Source organism: Cervus canadensis, chromosome 7, assembly GCF_019320065.1.
Source record: "Cervus canadensis isolate Bull #8, Minnesota chromosome 7, ASM1932006v1, whole genome shotgun sequence".
Lineage (NCBI taxonomy): Eukaryota > Metazoa > Chordata > Mammalia > Artiodactyla > Cervidae > Cervus > Cervus canadensis.
In genome coordinates this window covers 56,091,315-56,117,388 of record NC_057392.1, presented here as the reverse complement: position 1 = coordinate 56,117,388, position 26,074 = coordinate 56,091,315, and the positions used below count along the sequence as shown (strand labels likewise).

At 42.4% G+C, this 26,074-nt stretch overlaps 1 protein-coding gene across 3 annotated transcripts in view; it reads left to right on the top strand.

The window, feature by feature from the left end:
• The window catches only part of ST6GAL1 (ST6 beta-galactoside alpha-2,6-sialyltransferase 1), a 147,252-nt gene that overhangs the window by 87,590 nt on the left and 33,588 nt on the right, over nt 1–26,074 (top strand). For 2 of the 3 annotated variants that reach the window (XM_043473456.1, XM_043473457.1), the window contains 2 exons: nt 20,820–20,949; nt 25,228–25,876. In XM_043473456.1, coding sequence (XP_043329391.1) covers nt 25,279–25,876 — 598 coding nt within the window. In that variant the 5' untranslated portion in view covers nt 20,820–20,949; nt 25,228–25,278. Of the gene's footprint in view, nt 1–11,435; nt 11,455–20,819; nt 20,950–25,227; nt 25,877–26,074 lie in introns of those variants that run through there. The other variant, XM_043473458.1, reaches the window with a different exon arrangement.

Genomic DNA, 26,074 nt, shown 5'->3' with positions numbered 1-26,074 from the left:
ACTTTTAATACTTAGTTTAGCACAACCCTTAGAAATTCAAGTTACGCCAATTTGGGGAGACTATTGTAGACAGATATTTTTAAAGAATAATTATTCTTAATAGAGTTTATATATAAACTCATACCTCATTTACATTTTATAGAAGTTTTTTCACTCGAGGTAATTTCTTTGTTGACAAACTTGTAATAGGTATAATATTTAACTTATATTAAACCTAGGTACAATGAAAATATTTTACTTGATGTTAATTACTCTAAGACATGTCTATATTAGATAGGTCAACAGAAAACATTAATATCAGGTATTTAATACTGAATATTTCCCAGTTCACATGAACCTGGAATTTATTGTTTAATTTAGAATTATTTGATTTGTAAGTGCTTACCTTTCTTTAAGCCAATTAAATAGAGCTCATTTACAAATTAACCTCAAAAATATTACCTAGAGACAAAGACATACCAAGACATATTTAGACAGACACAGTGCGAGATCCAGCTTCATTTTCTAAGTTTAGTCATGAATTAGATATTATGATATAAAATTTACTAGTTTATAAAAAAAGTTGAAATAAATATAAGCTTTAAAGGCTTTTTCCCTTTTCCCCCTCAGTCTCAGGAGTTAGAAATGGTCTAGATAAGTGTTCCTGAGAGCCCTGGTCTCAAGGCACAGGGAAAGAAAGTTATAACAAAATGGCAGCAGGTCTAAACCAAATGGTGGCCAGACAAAGCAAAATGGCCATCAAAAATCACAACACAGAACACAGAGTTAAAACACACATATATAAACCTGGCAGTCCTCATCAGACACTCCCTTAAATACAAGAATACAGTCTCTCAGAAAACCTTCTATAGAGACACAAAACTTCAGATGTCTTCAAAGATTTCAAAGGGAGGAAAGAAAGCCAGGTTGAAAGAAGAAGGGAGAGGAGGCGGGAAAGAGGGCAAAAGGGGTGGTCTTATAGACGTCTCCTGCCACCTTCAGATACCCAGGCATTACGGGACTTTACCCTGGGCCTCCAGAGAAGGGAGGACTGGAACTCGGCCTTACCAGAAATCAGAACCAGAATTCGAGTTCTATGCCAAGAGGAGGTGATCAGTCTCCAATCCTCAGCTCAAGCTGATGCCCTTCGACCAGATTCCTGCATCCAGGACCAGGGGACTAGAAAAATGGGGAAGGATAGGAAGGGTTAAGGAGAGGAAAGAGAGAGGGAAGGGGAGAGAGGTCAATAAAGTCTCTTGTTCATTACCGGTTGGGGCACTCTGGCCAGTTGTCCGCGTCAGGAGGGGACCAGGGGCAAAAGGGTCCCAGTTGTGGCCGCTGGGTCTGGTCCATTGGCAGGCAAGCTGGCCCCTGAGTACCCCGAGTGGTCAGGATGTCAGTCTCAGCAAAGAAGAGTCCCACCAGAGTCGCCATTTGTTGCAGGAAGGGGGACCCCTTCCAGGGCCCGAAACTGGGCTCTTGTCTAACACTCAAAAATGAAGTGTCCGAGGAGACACATGCTGACAAAGCAAGAGATTTTATTGGGAAAGGGCACCCGGGTGGAGAGCAGGAGGTAAGGGACCCCAAGAGACCTGCTCTGTCGCATGGCTCGCAATCTTGGGTTTTATGGTGATGGGATTAGTTTCCGGGTGGTCTTTTGCCAATTGTTCTAATTTAGAGTCTTTACTGGTGGCACACGCATTGCTCAGCCAAAATGGATGCTAGCGAGAGGGATTTTGGGAAGTGGGCAGACACACGGTGTCTCCTTTCGACCTTTCCCGAACTCTTCCTGTTGGTGGTGGCTGATTAGTTCCATATTCCTTATCAGGATCTCCTGTCATAAACCAACTCATGTAAATGGTTACTATGATGCCTGGCCAGGGTGGGCGGTTTCAATCAGTGTGCTTCCCTAACAGGCTGACTTGAGCCTCTCTGTGACCAGCACCCTGCCCTTGTCCACCTCCAGGCCATTTCCCTCCCATCCCACGGGTCTTTCCCATCCGCCAAGGCTTCTTTGATCCCAGGCTGGATTTGAATCCCTCCTCCTGGGCTAAGATCCTTGAACACCTTCTTTTCAAGAAGAAAACACTCACTTATTTGGTAAAGGAAGTTGAACCATAGGCCCTGACCCAGAGGTAACTGGGCCACAGGCTTTGGCAACAGAGAGGTAACTAGATAGTTCAGGTGCTCACTCTCTAGTGAGAGGAACAAAGTAAATAGTGCCTTAAATATTTTGTCTTTGACTTCTCATGGTATTTAGGATGATTAGCATCTTGAGGGCAAAAAGAGTGAGTACCAGTTACCTCTGGGTTGCTGTTCTGAGCTCACAGTTACCAGTGTCTGGGTTGAATTGATTGATCTGAACAGATGTGATCAAAGGTAAGCTCAGAGTTCTGGCACCCCCAGGCCAGCACTGTTGGGGGGGTTAGAGGGAGAGTGGGAAGCCCAAGGGCAGCCCTCTCTCTTCTGTAGCCCTCTCTCTTACCCCTCCATCTTCCTAAGTCACATTCTATGACTGAGTCAGCATGCAGGGTTTGGCACTTTTTTGATGATTTGCTGTTGGCTTCTAGGGAGTGAAGCACCCTGGGCTTAGAGCCAGACATTCCTGGGCCAATCATATGACCTCCTCCAGCCTTGGTTTCCTCTTGTATAAAATGTTCAAACAGTAGACCAGACATTCATATGAGAGTTCTCCGGAGATCTTTGAAAATGCTCCACATCACCTTCATCGTTCTTACCAAGTTCTCATTTATTGACAGTAGTCCTAAGGTGAGGTGTTCTGCTCTAACTTGATGGGGAAGGATATCAAGCATATGCTACCAGAGCACAGAGTTTCCCCCATTTATGCAGTCAGGCTTAAGCGATCTGTGTCCTGAGCAACTTAAGTGATCTGTGTGCTCTATTGATTTCTTGAATATGAGCTGTAGGCATTTGTAAGTCTATTAAAGGAAATTCATCATTGGGTATAAACTTTCCTTAACACAGACTAGCAGTCTGGTTTCTTCGGGATCCGTAGCTCACAAAGTGAAAGTCGCTCAGTTGTGTCCAACTCTTTGTGACCCCATGGACTATACAGTCCGTGGAATTCTCCAGGCCAGAATACTGGAGTGGGTAGCCTTTCCCTTCTCCAGGGGATCTTCTCAACCCAGGAATTGAACTGGGGTCTCCTGCTTCAAAGGCAAATGCTTTACAAACTGAGCTATCAGGGAAGCCCTACAAGCAAGCAGTTACTTCTATTGTGACCTGAAGGGTACCCCCTGTGCCCTGAGTTGTGGTCTGGGGGCAAGCTCTCTTGCAGATTAAGGGACTCAAATAGTCAAAATCCCATTTGATAGTCAAATGTTGACTCTGTAAATGCCAAAGATCAAGTGTCAGGACAACAGCCATCCAGGGCTGCTGATGGATTCAGTGAGGTGGTAAGTGTCCAGCCCCTGAGTGTGCCCTGGGCTCAGAACTATGGCACAGTTACTTTCCTTTTTCACTGAGATCATTTGCTTCTGTGGTTAGTGGGCTCTGCTGTGGCTGAGAGAGTGTAAGTCAAACAAGATGAACATCTGAGTACAGGAATTAGGAGCATGGTCAGACAGTTCTGGATTTACATCTTGACGCTGCCCCTCGCTACCAGAAGCCCTCTAACTTCTTTAAGATTCAGCTTCCTTATCTGTGAAATGGAAATGATAGCAGTGCCAGCCTCAGAGTACTGTGAAAGGAGGGAAATCTGGGGGTGGGATTAAGCAGTGAGTGCTGATATCTCATCTCTAAAGTAAAAGATCCAAACCCTCCATCTGCCAACACAGGCACAGATATCAGGTGATCTGTGTGTATGTGACGTGGGCAGGGAGGCAGGGTGAAAACCCCCAGAAAACCAGCTCTTGCCTTCTAGAAGGGACTGACCATGGGCCAACAGCAGAGTGGAGTGTGAGCCTTCCTCTGGGACCACTCTTTGTCCAGGAGATGAATTTTCACACCACTGCTGCCTGTGTCATCTGGAAATCACACTCACGGTCACAGATGGGAGGAGAGAAACTTGAAAGGTCCACTTTGATACAAGGGTTCATAACAGATATGAGTTATTCACATCTACACTTTGGTCAGGGAGCCCAGAGTTAATGACATTTGGCCTGAAAGTCTTGGAGATTTGGATTGAAGCCGAGGCCCTGTCGCCCCACCTCCTCAGTAACTCTGGCCCATCACAGGCAGCCAGTTCCCTGGGCTATGGAAAAGCCTGTGCTAAGTCGGGACTTAAAATGACTGAGCTCCTGTGTTGACCCATCAACCATGTCCACCTTTGCTGAACTGGCAGAACCCCTGCCCCACCCTGAAAGGCCTGGACCTTCTCCTGTTCCACCCAAGGACCTACCCCTGTGAATGTCACGTTCTTCAAGGCTTCAGTCAATGTTTATTGGTTCAGACCAGTTAATTAAGAATCTACTGAAGAGAATATTAAGCATCTAACTATATTTTTACTGAAATATAGTTAATTTACAAGATTGTATTGGTTTCAGGTATGTAATAAAGCAATTCAGTTAGACATATATATCTACATATGTATATACATTTTTTCCATTATAGGTTATTATAAGATATTGAATGTAGTTTCCTATGTTATGTAGTAAGTTCTTATGACTTATCTATTTTATAGACAGTAGTGTACATTGGTTAATCACATCCTCTCAATTTATCTCTCTCTGCATCTTCCCCTCTGGTAACCATTGGTTTGTTTTCTGTGTCTGTGAGTCTGTTTTGTAAATAAGTTCATCTGTACTATTTTTTAGGTTCCACATATAAGTGATATTATATATTTGTCTTTCTCTGACTTTCTTCACTTAGTATGATAATCTCTAGGTCCATGTGATGTGTTGTTGCTACAAATGGTAATATTTTATTTTTTTATGGCTGAGTAATATTCCTTTGTGTGTATGTGTGTGTGTGTGCACATAAATACACACCACATCTTTATCCAGTCATCTGTTGATGGACACTTAGGTTACTTCCATGTCTTGGCTATTGTAAATAGTGCCACTCTGAACATTAGGGTACATGTATCTTTTTGAATTATAGTTTTGTTTGGATATATGCCCAAAAATGGGATTGTTGGGTCATATGATAACTATTTTTATTGTAGTTTTTACAATTTTCAATAGTGGCTGCATCAAGTTACATTCCTACCAACAGTGTTACCTTCTCTCCACAACCTCTTCAACATTTATTATTTGTAGGCTTCATGATGATGGCCATTCTGACTGGTATGAGGTGATATCTCATTTTAGTTTTAACTTGCATTTCTCTAGTAATTAGTGATGTTGAGCAGTTTTTCATGTGCCTGTTGGCCATCTGTATTTCTTCTTTAGAGAAATGCTCATCTTCTACCCATTTTTTTGATTGGATCATTTGTTACTGAGTTATATGAGTTATTTGTATATTTTTGAAATTAAGCCCTTGTTGGTTGCATTGTTTGTAAATATTCTCTCCTATAGGTTGTCTTTTTTTTCTATTTTTTTTTTTTTATGGTTTCCTTTGCTGTGCAAAAGCTTATCAGTTTGATTAGGTCCCATTTGTTTATTTTTGCTTTTATTTATATTTGTCTTGGGATACTGACCTAGGAAAACATTGCTATGATTTATGTCAGAGACTATTTTGCCTATGTTTTCTTCTAAAAGCTTTATGATATCATGTCTTTAAGTATTTTTGTGTATGGCATAGAGGTGTGTTCTAACTTCACTGATTTACATGAGGTCATCCAACTTTCCCAATATTACTTGCTGAAGAGATTGTCTTTGCCCCATTATATATTTGTGTCTTCTTTGTTGAAGATTACTTGACATTAGGTGTGTGAGTTTTTTTCTGAGCTCTCTATTCTGTTCCATTGATACATACGTCTGTTTTTGTGCCAGTACCATACTATTTTGATTACTGTAGCTTTGTAATATTGTCTGAAGTCTGGAAGGGTTATGCCTCCACTTCAGTTCTTTTTCCTCAGCATTGCTTTGGCAATTCTGGATCTTTAGTGTTCCCATATAAATTTTATTTGTTCCAGTTCTGTGAAAAATGTCATGGTTAAGGCATCTGTACTTTTAAAATGCTTCCTAAGTGCTGTTAACGCTCAGGCAAGAGCAGCAGTCTTCTAAGGAGTTCCCTTCACCCACATTGAACTTCATGGCTATGGGATTTAGAAGTGAGGAGCACTTCCAAGGACAGACTTGGATCAAACTCTTTCTCTTCTATATTCTCTTCGCTTTTCTCTTTGCATGGTGGCCCATTTGGCCTTGAGATCAATTTGCTAAGATGAGAGGGGGTAAACAGTCATCACCTTGGTGATGTTAAGGAGAAGCCGATCACCTCAGTGATTCTGGTATTTAGGAAATGTTAAGGAACTCTGGCCCTGAATTCCTCCTGTCCAACAGGTAAAACTACATGGGGGGGGAAGTTGGAGATGGCCCTTGACACAATCCCCAGTGGAGGGGTTTCTGGAGGAAATTATGTTTAAGACAACATTAGCAGACATCATTGTTCTCACTAAAGACACACTTAAACTGGGGTTTGAAGAGCCAGATGTAGGTCATCACACTTTGTTACCAAGATTTAAGACAATATTCTTAAACTTTATGATCTAGGTCATCAGACCTTGTTACCAAGATTTAAGAGAAAATTCTTAAGCGCTGTGTTTTTTTTGGTAGTACTCTTTCCTTCCTGTGTTGTTGCCATTTAGTCCTCCTTTGCTCTTTAGCGCGTAAAAATTCTGGGCAGCTAATTACCGTGCCCAGCTATCACAGCACTGCTCTTCTGTCCCCAGGGAGCATCTTTCTGATATAACTGTTGCTGTGCATTCAACTGCTGAGAGCTGAGGTGATGAGGAGGGAGACTTGTGTCTGTTTGATCTGTGAGTAAGTGAAGTTGCTCAGTCGTGTCTGACTCTTTGTGACCCCATGGACTGTAGCCTGCCAGACTCCTCCATCCATGGGATTTTCAAGGCAAGAATACTGGAGTGGGTTGCCATTTCCTTCTCCAGGGGATCTTCCCCACCCAGGGATTGAACCCTGGTCTCCCACATTGCAGGCAGACTCATTACCATCTGAGGCACCAGGGAAGAACAAAGTGAAAGTTGCTCAGTTGTGTCCGACTCTTTGTGACCCCATGGACTATATGGAATTCTCCAGGCCAGAGTACTGGGGAGGGTAGCCTTTCCCTTCTCCAGTGGATCTTCCCAACCCAGGAATCGAACTGGGGTCTCCTGTACTACAGGCGGATTCTTTACCAACTGAGCTATTAGGGAAGCCCTGTTTGATCTGGTAGTCACTAAAATTCTGATTTTACATTGCTATTTTCCTTATTTTTAAGCACTTAGGAGCCAGATTCTTCCAGATAAACTTTGCCTTAATTTTGCACAGTTGGGTGCAGATGGGGGTAGTTTTTTAAAAAGCACTCTTCCATATCTAGTCAACTGGCAGAACCTGTTTTTTTAGGAGGCCAGCTGAGATCAGAAAGTTATGATTTTATGGGGGTCAGTTTCAGGTCATGGACAAACCAGAATTCCTTGCCCAGGGTTTCATGAGACCCATCAGACACTTCAGGGTTTCAAAAAGTCAAATGGGAGAAGCACATTGGTCCCAAAAACCTGCTCAGACCAAGAAAATCATCATGATACTTTGTTTCAAGCTCAACTTGTGTCATCTGATTTGATAGTAACGTCAGTCTCATGCTGGTCAGAACCTCTTTTTGAAAAAAATTTTATTCATTTTTAATTGAAGGATAGTTGGTTTACAATATTGCTTTGGCTTTTGCCATACATCCACATGAGTTAGCCATAGGTATACACATATTCCCCTCCCTCTTGAATCTCCCTCCCACCCTTTCCCACCCCTCTAGGTTGTTACAGAGCCTCTGATTGGCAGCAACATCCTGGTCCATTTGATGAAAATTTTGTGAAAGTGAAAGTCGCTCAGCTGTGTCCGACTCTTTACAACCCCATGGACTATACAGTCCATGGAATTCTCCAGGCCAGAATACTGGAGTGGGTAGCCTTTCCCTTCTCCAGGGCATCTTCCTAACCCAGGGATCGAACCCAGGTCTCCTGCATTACAGGCAGATTCTTTACCGACTGAGCCACAAGGGAAGCCCTGTCCATTTGATAACAGACAAGAATGCAAATTATTAGTTAAATTTGGCTGAGAACAGTTTTCAAAATTTGGGGGTCATGGCAGGGGTAAACAAATAAAAAGGCACTAGATATAGAAGAATTTAGAAACTGGTGGCTTTGGCTAAATTAAGGAGAACTGTTATTTTACTGTGCTAATGAAATGCTGGGATGAAGAGAGAATTGTGTGGACGATGAAAAATCTATAGCTAAGAATTCTAATGAATTCTCAGAATTCTACTTAGACTAGTAGAAATAAATATATAAAGTCTGGTGGGTTACAGTCCATGGGGTCGCAAAGAGTCGGACACTACTACACAACTAAGCAGACATGCACACACACACACTCTATTTAGTAGCTCATTTAGTTACAGTAACAAATAGACAATCAGAACAAATAGATTCAATTCTTACTCACCTTGCCCAGAAGTGACACGTGTTATTTTGTTATCACATTTTATTGCTGATAACTAGTCAAACAGTCCCAGTTCCACCTAGATGCAGGATGCGTATGTGTGTATGTGCATGCATACACACTTCCTGAAAAATATCAATATAATCCCTGGTTGGGCCACCACTTTAAGCAGCAACTCTATATGGCAGAAAGAGCACATCTTTGGTAGGGTGGCCAGCTATCACTGACATGAAGAAACAGGAAAATGAGTCATTGCAGAGTTGAGTGGTAACTGAAGTGACCCAAATTAAGAGTTTGAGACTTCCCTGGCAGTTCAGTGGTTAAGACTTCACACTTCCAATGCAGAGGCTGTGGGTTCCATCTCTGGTCTGGGAAGTTAGATCCCACATGCTGTGTGGCACAACCAAAAAGTGAAAAAAAAAAAAAAAAAAAAAAAAGGAGTTCCTGATCTGAAGGAAATGGGAGCCCATTGGAGGTTTCTGGAGCCCAGGACATAGAGACTCCTTGGAGGTATTGTGGTTAGCTGAAGGCAGTATGGTATCAAGGATTCTAGTCTGAGGACAGAAAGTTTGGGTCCTGAAGTACAGATGAGGGTGAAGTTTGCACACTGAGAAATTAAAGAGGTGGGGATCAGTGCAAAGTATAAAGAAGTGTCAACAGAAGTTTCCAAAATGGTCACTGGCAACTCTAGTTGACCTGGTAAAGCAGAGGCATTCCAGTAATTTAGAGGGACATGTGTTGGATAGCAGAACCAGGCTTACAAGTTAGACCAGTGACTCACACCCCAGCTTGATTGCCCATTTACAATATCTGAAGCAAATGACTTAAACTCTTTGAGCCTCAGTTTCTTCACTCATAAAAGAGAATTGTTAATACCCACCCCACTGGGTGGTTGCAAGAATTAAATTTGGCAACGCACAATGCAAGTGCCTGGGAAGAACTCTAGTTAACAGGATCCTGGGTTTTCCTCCCCTGGCTTGTTGCAGTAGCCTTTTAAAAGGTCTTTCTTTTTTTTTTTTGACCTTTCCCAACCTGCCACCCACTACAGTTGATTCTCAATGTAGCAGCCAGAATGATCCCTTTCAAATCTTAAGTCAGCCAAGTCTTAATGTACAGTGAGTTCGAGTTCTTAGCTAGAGTTCTTACACCAGTGGAAACCCCTCTATGATCTGTAGCCACCGCTTCCCTGCCCCCTCCTGCACTGTTCTTCTCCTCGTCCTCTCTCCCCAGGCCTCCATGCTGGTGTTCAAGCAGGTCAAGCGTATCTCTGCCTAACAGTTTGTTGGTCCTCCATCTGGAACTCTCTTCCCTCAAAAATCTGCCTGAGCCCTCCTTCACTCCCTCCAATATTTGCTCAAATGCCTTTTCAATGAGGCTCTCTCTGAATATCTAATTTACAAGGGATCCTCTGCCCCCCAGCCCCTGCTATCCCTCTCCATCTTCCCTGCTTTAATTTTCTATCCACTTACAAAGCACACTGTATGTCTTTATTTTGTCTTACTCTCCACTTACCCTCTCACTGGCAGGCATATTCTGGGGTGTGAGATTTCTGGCTGGTTTCTGCACTGTCATATCTCTACTTTGGCTCACAGTAGAAAATGATTACTTGCTGAATGAGTGAACCTGTTATGAGTATTGGAGTATGTTGTCCTTATAAGCTCTGGGACCACTGCAACGTAGAGACATCCCTGTTCATTTCCCCACCCCAAACTCCCTTAGATGATCAGGGTTTAGCCCCTCGTAGAATATCAAAACAGTGGGAGGATCATTGAACTTGAAACCACTGCATCTCAAGAAGCTTTGGAATCTAACACTAGGTTTACAGGAAACACAGAAAAAAGGGGAGTAAGTTGATACCACAAGGAGGTCTCAACCAGATTCAGTGTGTGGCATATTCCACAGGACAAATGACTTAAGTTTTTTCAACAAATGTATATCATGGAAAAGAAAAAAAAAAAAATAAAGGAGTAGGGAACTGTTATAGATTAGAAGAGAGTTGAGAGTGGTGTATCATCCAAACAAGAAGTGCCCACCTTGATGGGATCCTCATTCAAGGAATTTAGTGTAAAAGACATTTTTGGGAGAATTGGCAAAAATTTGAAAGTGAAATGGCTATTGGATGATAATGACATTGTGGTCATGTATGTACATACACAGAACCTAACACGTAGGGGGTGGGGTGGGTAATATTATACAGAATTCAGCTCCACAGAAAATGATCTTGAGGGCCTATGTTCTCAGTTCTCCCGAGGAGGGTAATAGCTAATTCTCTTCTAGATGCCAAAGTGTGCTGTGCTGAGTTGCTTTAGTCACGTCCAACTCTTTGAGACCCTATGAACTATAGCCTGCCAGGCTTCTCCATCCAAGGGATTCTCCAGGCAAAAATACTGGAGTGGATTGCCATTTCTTTCTCCCAAGATGCCAAGGAGGAAAGTTAATTCATTACATAAATGGATGTCTTAAGCTATTAAGACTTAATTTTCTCCTGGGACCCTAGTTAAGAAGAGCCGGTGTGGGGAACTGACACGAAGTCTGGCATTTGCTTTAAGTTACTGGAGTGTGAGATGGATAAAACAAGGTTGGCAAAATACTGATAATCTTTGGATCTGGGTTATGAAAACATGGAGGTTCTTTATGGTGTTTTCTGTCTATTTTTGTATGTGTAAAAGCTTCCATAATAGTCACTACAAACTTAGTTTTCTAAGATGAGGAGGAGGTGAAACAGTTCTTTCTCAGGAGGAAAGAGGCCTATTTTTTTTTCCCCCTCTGTGTCTCTGTGGGGTGTGAGTTGGGGTGTGAAGGAAGAGAGGTGGGTCCCTTGCTTGGGAGGAGCGTTGTGTCTGTTCAGCCCTCCTTGCAGGCCCTTTTGTTCCTTCCTCCTCGGCTCACCGCTGACTGATGGATGGGAGCAGACTTGTCTTAGCTGGTAAGAATGGGGAGATGGCTTTTGGGGCTGGGGCTTCTGCCACTGGTACTGGGAGGTGGGCATTATACAGAAGGAAAGCTGATGGGGTGTGAAGCACTTACTTTCCACCAGGCACCTATTGAATTGGAAGGAAAAAATTTCTACAAATATGTGTCCACCAAAGACACAAGACTGAAGACGAATCACAAGCAAATGGCCTGGGATTTTTTTTTTTTTTTTTCCCTTTGTCCACTCCCTTAGTCCTGAGTTCAGAGCTCCCCTCACCTGTTCTGAGAGGCTGGCTCTGGCCTGGTACCGTGGAGCAGCTGCCCTCTCTGTGGTGGGGACTTAACACCCCTCACAGATCAAGTTCTGTTCTCCATGTTTTAGGAAACCTCAGGGAAATGTACTCAGCCATTTCACAATCTTCTCCATTAGTGCCTGCCTGGCTGGGAGAAGATCTCGTCTCTGTTAAGAGACCATTTTGTTTGTTTGTTTGCAGTCTGGGTCTTAAACAGGCAGGATTGAAGGCCCATTTATCTTTAGGGCTCTGATCTGGCAAGATTCCCCCCTCCCCACCAGGCAAACACTTGTCAGTGCAGCCACTCAGGTACTTGGTGAGTCTCTACGAGCGATAGGTTGGTTTCCATTGCTTATCACGTTTCTGATTTTTTCTGTCCTTCTGAGTAAAACTGTGACTTGTCAGAAGTGTTTTGACTCAGTGACTAAGGTTCTGACCTCTGCTGGCTCCCATACAGTGGAGTTCGGTGGTCGGGACCTGAAACACTGTGTCTGACAGCAGCCTGGACCAGCTCTGCTGGGGACCGTGGGAGGTGAACCAGCTGCACCCACCTCCAGCACTATTGATGCTGCTGAGTTTAAATGATCTTCACTCAATTACAGGAACTCTGCATTTTGTATTGATGAAATATTTAGCACATGGTAAAAGTACAATAATTATTAGCCAGAACAGAGTGATAAACCCTATCGGTAGATTGTCAACACAACCCTGTGGAGGCAGACTTTAAAGTATTATTATCCATACTTCACAGATGAAGACACAAGGCTTACAGATGATGGCAAAACTGGTCTAACATCCTGCAACATCTAACAGATAGAAAAGCCAGGATTTGAATCTGGGCGTTTGAGATGACAGAGCCTGATCTCTTTCTCCAAAGTTGGGGCTTCTCAGACTAGTGGTGGTGAAGGACAAGATTTCTGCCCTAACCTCTCCCACATCCATAGTTTTAAAAATACAATAAAAAGGAGTTACTAGAATAATGAAATGAAAAAGACATTTAAAATAATAAGCCATATTTTAAAACAGGCATAAAATTACTCTTTCAAATTACTGTAAAAGTTGATTACACTCAATTTCTATGCTTTTCCCATCCTGAATCTTGATAAAGCTTTCTCAGACTAGCACTTCTGTTGGCATCAGAATCACCTGGGATGCTTGCTAAATGCAGTTTTCCTAGCCCCATCTCTACTTGGATCAGAATGACTGAGGGTAGAATTCAGGAATCTACATTTTAACAACTAATTTAAATAATGTGCTCTAAATCTGATCATCATTGTTCTCTGCAGTGCTGCCTGCTCTCTACAGATTATAGAGGGTACAGTAATAAGTGAAGTGAATATAATGTTTATTTTAGTCTCCCAACCCAAGCCCTACTCTTCTTTTTCGTTTGTCTTTAAGTATTAGAGATTTCCTTTCTGTAGAAGCTCACCAACAGAACCTGTTTCTGAACTCATTTTAGTGCCTGTCGGTGTCAACAAAAAGGTATAATCACAACCTGAAAGTAGAGAGTTATTTTATTTAGTGGGAATGTTTAAGACTCCGAGCCTGGGAGACAGCATCTCAGTAGCTTTGAGAAAACTGATCCAAGGAGGCAGGGGGGATGTCAGGCTATATAAGTTTGCAACAAAGGGAGCAGCAGTCTAAACATCAAAGATCAGGAATCAAGTTAAGGAATTTAACATTCTACCTATGGTAAGATGCAAGCCTCTGGACTCACTGAATTCATTCCTTTCGTATGCACCTCAGCTATTTGGGGCCAATCCTGTCTCCTTGTTCACCTTGCTTCTTGCATTCCCCCAGCTCCTCAGCAATCACTATGAGGGGTGGCAGCATCCACTGGATGGCTGTTTGGGGAGCCCTCATTCACATTGGGAGGCCAGAAATCGCTGATGGCTGTGACATTTCTTGTTGATTAATATGGCAGGAAATATTTTCATTTCACATCAGCAAATATGTTTTGGGTGCAAACTACAGACTGGGTAGACGGGGAACAGGCCACAAGGTGCCCACATCCAGGAGAGAGGGAGTATCACTAGAACAAAGTCCAGAAACTGGGGCACTTCTGTGTGTAGTGGTGGGGGAGAGGTTGGGGAACCAGTGTCAGAGACAACTGAGGAGGAGTGAACAGTAAGGGGAGAAAAAAAATGTGGGTTTTGGAAGTCAGAAAGGTGGTGTAACCAACTGTGTAAAGTACGGCTGATGGGCTGAATAAGACAAAGACAGCCCTGAGCATCTGTTGGTAGCATGGAGTCATGGAGGTGTTTGGGATGTGGCAAGAGCAGTCTTACAGAGATTGAGGGCAGCTTGATGGAGGGGCTGCAGGTGAGAAGGGGAAGAGGGAAATTGGAAACAGTGAGTCCAGATATTTCTTTCAAGCAGTTTTACTGTAAAGGGGAGAAAAAGGTCTAGAGCTTTCATTGGAGGGACCGGGAAAAGGAGGTTATTTAGACCTCACGTAGTGGCTAAATAGGAGACTTCTGTATTGTCCTGTATCTTCTTTCAGTTAACTCCTCCAGTAAAACAGAAACACTATTGACCATAACTTTTTTGTTTTCAAGCTCTTTGAAACTCTCCTTAATCTCAAATGATGTTGTCTAAGAAGAGTCTGCAAATCACCCTCATTCCTTACATAGCTTAATTTGAATATATTTGAACAAAACAACATTGCATTTTTTTCATATTTGCTTAATTTTTGGCTGAATTATTTTAAAGTAAATTTCATTTCTACTTAAAACACATAGTTTTTTTTCTAACTTAATCACATATATAATCATGATAATCCTATTATTATACCTAGCAAAATTAACAGTGATTTCTTAATATGATACCTAATCTATATTCAGATAACCCAGTTTGTTGCCAGTGTTGCTCTGTTCAAGCCAAAGGTCTACAGACTGCATGTGATTGTTGTCTTTTTTTAAGCTATTTAGTTTTTTTTTTTTGTGTGTGTGTGTGTGTGCCCATTGACTTGATGAAACTAGTTCGGTTGTTCTATAGAGTGTCCCACTTTCTGGATATATCTGATAAATTAGGGTATCTTTTAACTTGTTCTTCTTTCTCTTGTATTTCCTAAAAAACTAGAATTGCATATACAGATTAAACATCTTGGATAAGAATTTTTCATAGGTGGTGCTATGTGCTTCATATTGTCTCATTTCAGAAGGCACAAACTATTGAGGTGTTCTGTTGTTAGTGATGCTAAGACTGATCTGGGTCAGGCGGTGGTTGCTTCAATTAGGAGAGTTTTTTTTTTGAAGATAGGAGAAATAATAGCATGGCTATATGCTGATGATCTTTGACAGAAGGCTATCTATTGATGCAGAAGAAAAAAAGAGGGATTTTTAAGAACGTCCTTAAGTCGACAAGAGTGTGTAGAATCTATGGGAAAAGTTGGACATTGCAAGTGTTGAATGCAGCCAATTTATTCATAGTAATGAGATCATTTGGGCATAAGTGCAGATAAGGTGAGCAGCTGTTGTACAAAGGCATGTGTGTGAAAGTTTGTTCTGTGAATAAGTAGCAAGTTCATCAGGTGAGGGTAAGATGAATTTCTAAGGGAGGAAGTCATACAGTCCTCTAGGAGAGTGGCAGATGAATTGACTGGAAATGTAGCATCTCATTGCTATGAAGCATCAAGGAACTACTTGCAGTTAGCAGTGATGAACCTCAAGTGAAATCAGTAAGCATCGTTGTGTGATTTTCTTTAACCACATTCAGCTGCATACTTGCAGGTTGCAGTAGCCCAGAGAGCTGAATTTAACCAGACTTGGGGTTTATCCAGCCATGCATGTTGCGAGAGGTCAGTTGAATGACTGACCAGGGAATCTGAGGTGGATAGAAAGGAAAGGGAGGGCAGGGAGGAAGTGAGAGGCAGTGAGAAGGTGGTCGGATCAAACCCAGAAGACTGTTGGAGTTAGGTACTGGTTGGACTAAGCTGCAGAGATGAGAGTGGTGATGAGAGAGAGGATACCTGAAATCGAGACTATGAAGGGAGCATATTTTTTGGAAATGACAAGGTCAAAGATATAACCTTGGACTGCGTTGCTGAGGTCACAGCCTTTGGAACTGAGGAGATCAAAAAACTGAGAGACCAGTTGTTGTTGTTCAGTCATGCGCTTTGTCCAACTCTCTGCAGCCCCATGGACTGCAGCACGGCAGGCTTCCCTGTCCTTCACTGTCTTCCAGAGTTTGCTCAAACCCATGTCCATTGAGTTTATGAGGCCATCCAACCATCTCATCTTTTGTTGTCCCCTTCTTCTGCCTTTAATCTTCTCAGCATCAGGGTCTTTTTCAGAGTTGGCTGTTTACATCAGGTGGCCAAAGTATTGGCGCTTCAGCTTCGGCACCAGTCCTTCCAATGAATATTCAGGGTTGATTTCCTTTAGGATTGACTGGTTTAATCTCCTTGCTGTCCAAGGGACTCTCAAGAGTCTTCTCCAGCACCGCAGTTCAAATGCATTAGTTCTTTGGTGCTCAGCCTTCTTTATGGTCCAACTCTCACATGCATACATGACTCTTGGAAAGACCATAGCTTTGACTGTGTGGACCTTTATTGGCAAAGTAATGTCTCTGCTGTTTAATACACTGCATAGGTTTTCATTGCTTTTTTTCCAAGGAGCAAGTATCTTTTAATTTCATGACTGTAGTCACTCTCCACAGTGATTTTGAAGTCCAAGAAAAGAAAGAGACCAGGGGACTAGAATAATTCTGTAAGTGGATATTAATGCTATGAACAGTTACAATAGAAATAGTATTGAAAAGAATTATAGTAAGCCAGGAGCTAGCATATTCAAGGAATGAGGAAGAGTATCCTGGGTGGAGGAGAAGGTGGGCAGTAGGCAGTGTGGCCTTCACAGGGTTGTCATGAGGATGAAATGAGTGGGTGCATGTGTTGGAGTTCCCAGCACTGAGCATAGGCTCAGCAAGCATTACTGGTTTTCATTTTGAGTCTGTATGAATCTGGAGATCAAAGCTTACACCACCGAGTTTATTTTTGCAAGTAGGTTGATTGCTCTTCATTTTAAGACCTTTCTAAGAGGCAGAGCTGCTCACACAGCCACATTCGACCTGGGGAAGTGGTGAATTTCCTGTCATTCAGCACGTTCAGCAGGCAGAATGAACATCTGCCAATGACAGTGCTGTAAAGGGGACTCCAGCAATTGAAGGTGATGGGTAGGGAGATGGTGGGGGTGATTCTAAAAATTGAAGGGCTTGGGGAGTGGGGAGGAGAGGTGTCAGAGCTAGATTTTTTCACTCAAACATGACTGAGCACTTCTCAGTTATGGCGCAGAGTCTGGCTAGGTGCAGGGGGGCCAGAGATAGATCTTACAGGCTGGGACAGAGCTGCAAACATGTGGTCTGGTGAGAGCCAGCACAGGCATGGCAGAGCTGTGACGATCTCTGTGGTGTCAAGAAAGGCTTCAAAGTCCAGGGGCGCTTGAGCTAGTAGAGGAGGTTCAGGGGGGAGGATGTGGTCCCATGTGAACAGGGTAGGAAAGGACATTTCAAGCAGAAGGAGCTCTCTGGGGAGGACTGCAAATGTATGGAAGAGCATGAGGCATTTGGAGTGCTACAACTGAGTTACTCTGGGCAAATCACTCTTCTTTCTTGTCTCAGTCTCCCCATTTATAAAATGGGGATAGCAGTGGTATCCTCTCAACCATGGGATGGTGAGGAGGGCGGGATGGTGAGGAGTAAATGAAGTGATGTGATAATTTTTGTCATAGTTCCTATTGCAATCCCTTTGGGTGTCTTATCTAACTTGATTATTTAAATAATCCCGTGATAGGGGCTCTGTTATTATTATTACCATTTTACAGATTTAAAAAACTGCTTCCTAGGGGGTTGAACAGCTTGTCCAAGGTCATATAAACTGGTGAGAGGCAGTTTGAACTCTTTCCCAGCTCAGTCTAATTCCAGAGTCCTTACTCTTAACTCTTAAGCTACAGTCAGGGCTTTGCATATAGCTAGTATTACACACTTGGTAACTATTATTGTCATGAGTGCTAAAGTGTCTCTCCCAGAGAGTTGAGGATTCTATTACTGACTGCTTCTGTAGCTGGTTGACGATCACCACTGCTAGTATCTCATGACCAGCAGTGACTATTTTTGGAAGGCCCTCACCATTTATGGTACATAGAGATCAACAGTTATACCACTTGTTTCAATTTGTTGATTTTTAGAAATCAAGAATCAAGAGTGATTTTTAATTTCCTTAAAGGGCAAGTTGTTCCAAGTAAATGTGATGTGAGGGAGGAAGAACTGGGTTTGCTGTACTCCTCTGATGTCTGTGCAATGAACCCAAACACAGGTCTCATGCCCCAGCATTGAGGGGGTGGCAGTGAGGTGGCAAATAGAGGTGAGAGTGGCATCCTAAGTGCCGTGACTGCCCAGAGTGTTGTCTTTGAGGCCGCTGAGCAGGAACTCTGTCCATCAGTGGTGCCTGTGGTAATCATAGACCTCTAAAGGATGGGCAACACTTCCCTCACTCACTCATTCATTCATTCAACAAATAGTCCTTGTTTGTTGTTGTCTAATCACTAAATCATGTCCGACTCTTTGTGATCCCATGGACCACAGCCTGCCAGGTTCCTCTATTCATGGTGTCGGGGGAGTTTGAAATTTCCTTGGTTCTGTCTTGTCACAACAAAAATTTGAAGCAACAAACTGCCCAGTGTTACAGCCCCTTGTAATTACCTCAGATGGACCAGTGTTACAGCTCTGTGTTAGAGCTCAGTTTTATTTCTAAAGCAAAGGAAAATACATCCTCAAGGCATGAGGGCGGGTCAACCCAAGAGACACGAAGAGAAGAGAAGCCCCCAGCCCAATTTTGGCTCCTCTTTTTATATGTTTTTTCTCCTCCCCTTTTTATATGTTTTTCTTCCTCCCTCTGGGCCTGCTCTATGTAAACTGGGCTAGCCAGGAATGCTGTTTGTTTTACCTGAGGTCCTCACTCGGTCCTGGACTTTCCTTTGTTCTATTTTTGTGGGCTTTTCCCTTGTCTTTTAGCCACTGCCATTCTGGACTCCTTTTTCCTATTCTAACTACCTAACAATGGGATTTCCTAGGCAAGAATATTGGAGTGGGTTGCCATTTCCTCCTCCAGGGGATCTTCCCGACCCAGGGATTGAACCCATGTCTCATTGAGTATCTCCCATATGCCAGACATGCATCTGTGCACTGAGGGTAGTAGTGAAGAACCAGCACTTACAGGGTTCACGTTTTTAGTAGAAGGAGACAAATGGTAATCCAATAATAATATGAATGCTTGCATAATCACAAACCCCTCTCCCTCACCTCAGAGGAAACTTGTATGACTTGAAAAGAAGGCTAGCTATCAGAGGCAATTTTTGGACTGTACCAGGAGGCTGCTAGGGAGCCAGTGCTTTGCTAAATGGATAAGGGGAGCCCTGACTGTTTTTTGACGAAGAGCAGAATGGCACTTCTCACTTCTGTCCTGTCAATCACACCCAGGCTCTGCTTGCCTGCCTCCTGGTCATGAAAAGCTTAGACACCCCCAGCCTAGATATTTGAATATGTAGAACTTTTAGTCACACTGATGTCTGTACAGGTAACATTTTGTTTCACTTTCTTTGTTATAATATTTTAAGCATTTTATTTCATGTTGCTACATAAAATTCATACACCATTATGTATATATTCTATCTGATTGTAAGTATCATAGTTTAATTATTTCGCTATTGTTGTAAGCTTAATTTTTAATTTTAGATTTTTTTCACCATTATAAATCTCTTTGAAACTGAAATCTGTTTTTTCTTTTTGCACATGCACATTGCTTCATAAAATTCATTCTTTGTCTCATGAATCTTCTTCCAATTCTCACCAAAGCTGTGTAAGGTAGGGAATTATCTTATATGTGAGGAAACAGAAATATACAACTTTTTCCCCTTGAAATTATTTATTCAATATTATTTCCTGGGAGTACAATAACTTGGTTCATAGTCATAAGCTCTTAATTCTTTGGTGTGATTACTTTCTAAAAAAGTTAAATTAATTTCTACTGCTCTCTTGAAATATACCAATTTCATTATAATCTGCCTGTCAATGAGTATTATCATTTTGAAAACTACTGGTTAAAGTTAATTTTATAAACTAGTATCTTAATGTCCCAGTTACCTCTTTTGGGTTTCTCCCAAGAGTAATCATAATTTCATATGTTCATTAATGGTATTTTCTGTTTTGTGATTTGTTTGCTCATGTTGATTGCCTGTTCATTTTTAAAGGCATTTATGGTGAAAATTTCATACACCTTGAGCCTTATTTTCCTTTTTATTACAATATTTTTATTGTATAGAAGTTGGAATTTTCATGCAACTATTAAGTTTTCCTTTGTTATTTTTCTATATTCCATCAGAAGGAAGAAAGCTAACAAGTATAGAGTTCTATTTTTAGCTTCTAAAACATATTTTTATAATTTTTTCTAACTCTTAAGAGTAATGATGTATACTTCAGAAATTTTTCGATATACAGAAATTTATAAAAAATGAAAATGCTTATTACTCCTTATTCTACCTTCCAGGTATGTGTGTGTGTTGGTGTATACATTGGTGTAGTCTTTCCTCTTTCTCAGATTTGAATTTAAAATTTTTTTTCTGAATTTTAGTTAACATTATACTGATAGAACTTTCATATGTCATATATCATTAAATATTCTTTGATAATAAATAACTTTTAAAAGGTCTGTTTAGAGTTCATTTTGGATGAACTGAATCCTGTCTTCCCAAAACTGCTATTTATGCATGCACAAACCAGCGACCAGACAATTCTTTCTTCCCAGGCTGGGAATGGTGTATGGTGCTTGCTTCATCTTTCTGTCATGTGCTTATTAGTATTGGACTATTTCTAGGATTTCTGTGCTGTTTATGAACCCAGAACATTGCATCTGTAATTGACTTTTGTCTCTCTCTCTCTCTCTTTTTTTTTCTGAGCCCTTGGGGCTTCCTGGATTGAGCCATACCAGGGCCCACATTGGGGTTTAGCAGAGGTCCCTGACTATCTTTTTAATCTTTAACCTTGCTCCTCTTGAAAACTGGTGCTTAACTCTGTTTTACCCTCCTCTTTGTAGATGATTTTTGATCATCCTGAGAAGAACGAGCCTTGGCCTCCAGACCCAGTAAAACAGACATCCATGGAGAACAGTGCTCGTTCCTGAGGGCCTGGAGGGCTTGCAGCCCAGGAGGATTAGCTAGAAGCAGGTAAGGAACACCGGGAGGAGTGGGATGTGGAAGCAGCACAGGGGTCCATACTCTGTTTAGGAGAGGCACAGTGGAGTGCACTGGAAAAGAAGCCACAGGGGCTCAATGTCTGGCTACAGCTTTGCATTTTTCTTCATGTTTTTTATTTATTTATTTTCAGTCCCTAGTTTTGATAGGTGATTTGCCTACTTCTATAAACTATAAATATAAGATTTAAAGTTATTCTGTAATTTAATCTACCTTTTTAAAGCACCTACTCTGGCCAAGCCCTGCATGTGATACCCGGCATGTAGTGATATAGTGATATAGATGGGGAGCCCTCCTTTGGGATTTTCTTTCTGTTGGTTCAGTGTTGGCTTATTCTCTGTAGGTGATAATGTGAGTTGTTACTTATTCTTCTAGAAGCCAGGTGGGGGTTGTTAGTGTTCAATGATAAGTCCAGTCAACTCAAGAATCCTTTATTGAATACCCACTGTGTTCCAGGCGTGAGGGGTCACTGGAATTTCAGAAATGAAATTTCTGAGGAGTCTCCCTCTAGCAGGGGGTCAGCATGAAAAGCAAACATTGCTGGGACTTCTCTGGTGATCCAATGGCTAAGACTTCATGCTCCCAGTGCAGGGGGCAGGGGTTTGATTCCTGGTCTGGGAACTAAGATCCCACACGTTGTAGAGCATGGCCTAAAAAAGAAAATCAAAAGCAAGCATTACTAAACATTAGAGACAAATAGCAGGGAGCAAGAAACAGTAGGGAAGGGGAGGTGGCCTCCACAGCAGCCCAGAAACGGAAAGGCTGTTTGGTTGCCAGACAAATGGACAAGGGGAGAGATTCCAGCAGTGCAAAGTACTAGAGAAGTAAGAAGGCAATCAGAGAAATGATTGAGAAATTAAAAACTTGGACTATTTTCCCAAAGAATTTGGGGGAAAATATTTACTATTCCTTTCCTTCAGTTTGGGCTGTTTAGATTAAACTGCTTCAGTCCGTGTCTCTCTGTAGCAGCTTGAGAGATGAGATTGATGCTCTAAGTCCCTCTGACCAGAGGGTCTAGCCAGTGATGGACTGGGAGCCTCAAAAGAGGATGGTGTTCAAGAGACCTGGGAGCCCTGACATGGGGTTTCAGATGAGTGCCCATGGCACTCATGACAGAGCACTGACCTTGAAGGCTGAGGTGCTCTTGAAGTTGTAAGACTGTATGGTTGAAGGTTTGGAGAAGTCTTCTTTCCCGGGAAACTCGACCTTTGAGGGCAGGGTTTGGCAGGAAGCCGAACATAAGCCCTTTTGAGTCTCGGCCCCGTGAGATAGTGAACCAGGTTCCACATCCCTGCCTCCTGTCTTATTTCACTTACACACATAAAAGTTAAGTCCAAACTCCATCATTACCAAATCGCTCACGCAACTTTGAAAATTATTTATGTTTACAAAATCATAGTTTCTTTAGTTATAAATGAAACTAATAAAATTTGCTCTGCTTATCTCACAGGGTTGTACTGGGTCTCATAAATCCAATTGCTGGGTCACCTTAATGGTAAAATAGTGCACAGTAGCAGTGTCAGCACTGATAGTGAGGGTGTTTATTTTGTGATTGTCCAGCAGTTGTCTCGTTAGAGACCCTGAATTCTGAGTCTTAAGTCAACACTGACTTTTCATTGTACTTTTTCACAATGCCTGTCCATTAGTGCAAAAACCATGGACTTTTAGTCAGACAGATCTGGGTTGGAATTCTCAGTTATAAGTAAGCTCACCAAACTCAGGAGAAGAATAGAGGAAATAAGGACTGGCAAGGGTGTGGAGAACAGGAACCCTCATACACTGTTGGTGGGGGTGTAAATTTGTGTATCCACTGTGGAAAACAGTATGGAGTTAGCTTAAAAAATTAAAAATAGGACTACCATATAATCAAGGCAGTTCCACCCCTGGGTATTTGTCCTGGAAAACAAAAAGCTAATTCAAAAGATTTATGCATGCCAATGTTCATTGCAGAATTACCTGTAATTTATAATTGCCAAGATATGGAAGTATCCTGAGTGTCCATCAACAGATGACTGAATAAAGAGTATGTGATATATACATGTATATACACAAACACAATGGAATATTACTCAGCCATTAAAAAGAATAAAGCCGTACCATAAAACCTTGCATTTTGTGATATGGATGGACCCAAGGAGTATTACGCTAAGTGAAATAAATCAGAGAGAGACACACACACAAATACTGTATGTTTTCACTTACATGTGGAATCTACAAAAACAAAAAACAGAAACACACTTATAGATACAGAGAACAAACTAATTGTTGCCAGAGAGAAGGGTGATAGGGGGAAGTGTGAAAAGGGAAAAGGGGGTTTGAGGTATAAATTACCAGTTATACTTCAGTGTGTTGGTGTGGTCTTGGCTGGCTGGCTAGAGTATCAGTTATTTAAATAAGTCACAGGGATGTAATGTACCGCATAGAGACTATCGTCAAAAATGTTATAATGGTACATAATCTATAAAAATATCAAATCACTGCTTTACACCTGTAACTAACTTTATAAGTGAACTGTACTTCAGTTACACACGACGAGGACCTGAAGTTCAGGTTGATGAGTCCTGGCCAGTGTTCCACTCCGTTGTTGTTTGCTGTCCCACATTGCCTCCACATGGCTCTCATGCCGGCAGGGCCTGGGGGCTGTGCTAACCTGTGCCTTTATATTTATCTAGTTCAAAGTCCGTGAATGCCCTTCTCCTTTGGTGTTCCCAGGACCAGTGAATGAGACAGGGCAGAGATGATTACTTCACAGAAACTGGTGCACAGAGGTCAAGAGACTTGCCTAAGGCCACCAAGAGTGGGGACAAGAAGCCAGGTTCTGTGATACCCACTTCAGTACTCCTACCACCTTATCTCTGATATCCTTAGGAGCAGGCTTCCTGGAAGTGGACTATAGATCCGTTCCTTTTTTTTTCTGAATTTTTAAAAATTATAGTATGGTTGATTACAATGTTGTGTTAACTACTACTGTATAGATTCTTAATCAGTTAGCAAAATCCTGGGGGTAGTTGCTTTGACTTATCATGGTAAATAAACCTAGTTACTTAGGGAATAAGTTAATGTTTTCCAGAAGATACAGACATTATTTGAACTCAAAGTTCTTCAATTTTCCGTTCAGTTTGACAATAAATTCTGGGAAAGCAAAGTAGGTCTTTACTCAGATATAAAGGGGCCTATTCAGGCTCTATTTAATTTGTGAAGTCCATTTTCTAGAACTTTCAGCATCCTGGACATGATGCAGTAAAAGGGTCATGGGTTAGGAAAGCAAGTGCACTTGGATTTGAATCTCAATGCTACTATTTAAGCAGTTCTGTGATCCTAAGCATTTCTCTTAATTTCTCAGAGCCTCAGGTGGTTAATCTATAAAAATGGAGATTATGGCACCATCATGGTTGGTGATGGTCAGGGCTTTTCTGCACAGTTCTGGAGATGCCCTTCATGTTAGGTTATTATTAACGTGGTGCTCACTGATATTCTGTATCATGATGCCCCCTGGTTTATGATGAAATTAAATGAAATAACCTCCTATGTGCTTAATGCATTTTTGTTTTCATTTCCTTAACTGGTCACATATCTGCTATCTTATTAGGAGAGCCCATCTTCTGCTGTGAGGAGAGTCAATTTCCTGCCACGTGCAGAACTCCATAAACCTGAATGTTCTATTGCGAAGCTAACCCTTGGCTTTCTTCTCGCACAGGAATCTAGCACCAGAGCCCTTAGAGAGATGCACCATGCACCTACCACACTTTATGGTGAGAGGTCTCTTCCTGGCAATTTTAAAAGGAGGCCAGGCCTTTTTATGGAGTTTGGCTTCCTGTGCCAGACACGTCAGCCTGCTCTGCAGTTTTCTTTTAGTTTTTCAAGCATGTATGCCTTCCTTGAACAAATAGTGTGAGGCCCTAGGAACTGAATGTGTAAGTTGTGCTTCCCAACCTCAGGAAGCTCAGAGAGCAATCAGGAAGCCAGACTGAGACAACAGGAAACTAAGATTCAGGGAGTACAAAGGTGTGGTGGGCAAGTCCTTAGAGCGCTCATGGCTCAGAGAGGAAGACGAGAGTGTCTGAGCATGACTTTCTACATTTCAAGCCCAAACTGAGGGTGATTTTTTTTTTTTTTTTTTTTATACTTGCTTACACGGGAGATAGGCATGGGCTGGAATTCAGTCCTCATCACTCTAAAGCCATTTCTCAGCTCATCATCACTTTTGACTGTTCTTTACATCACTTTCTGCCTTGTCTCACTTTTTTTTAGGCATATTTTCCTGCTCAGAACAGCACGGTGTCCTCGAACACATCTTTCATTATGACTCGCACCAGCTTGAAGAAAAAATTCTTCAGCTGCTGTGTGCTCATCTTTCTCCTGTTTGCGATCATCTGTGTGTGGAAGGAAAAGAAGAAAGGGAATTTCTATGAGTTCCTTAAACTGCAGAACAAGGAATTCCAGCTGTTGCAGGGCCTGGAGAAACTGGCTGTGAGCTCTAGTTCCCAACCTGTGTCCTCAAGCAGCACCCACAACCCCCAGAGGAGCAGCCAGGCACTCAGCGGTCCCAAGGCCAAGTTGGAGACTACCTTCCAGGTGTGGGACAAGGACAGCTCCTCCAAAAACCTTATCCCCAGGCTGCAGACTATCCGAAAGAATTATCTGAGCATGAACAAGTACAAAGTGACATACAAGGGGCCAGGGCCCGGGGTCAAGTTCAGTGCAGAGGCCCTGCTTTGCCACCTCCGGGACCACGTGAACATTTCGATGATAGAGACCACAGATTTTCCCTTCAACACCTCTGACTGGGAGGGCTACCTGCCTCAGGAGGACATTAGGACCAAGGCGGGGCCATGGGGCAGGTGTGCTGTTGTCTCTTCAGCAGGATCCCTGAAGTCCTCCCGGCTGGGTCGAGAAATAGGTGGGTTCTGCCGTGTGGAGACTGTTATCTGAGTGGCCAGGGCTCATTTGGACCATCTGGGCACATGGACAGGAGTGGGAACTAGCAGTCCCAGTATGGCTCGTGGACTGGGGCAGCCGCCCAGTCGGGGTTCTCAGATGTGCTTCATGAGTCAGAGGCGGCCAGGGGGCAGCGGAGAGAATGGGGACCCAGTCTTCC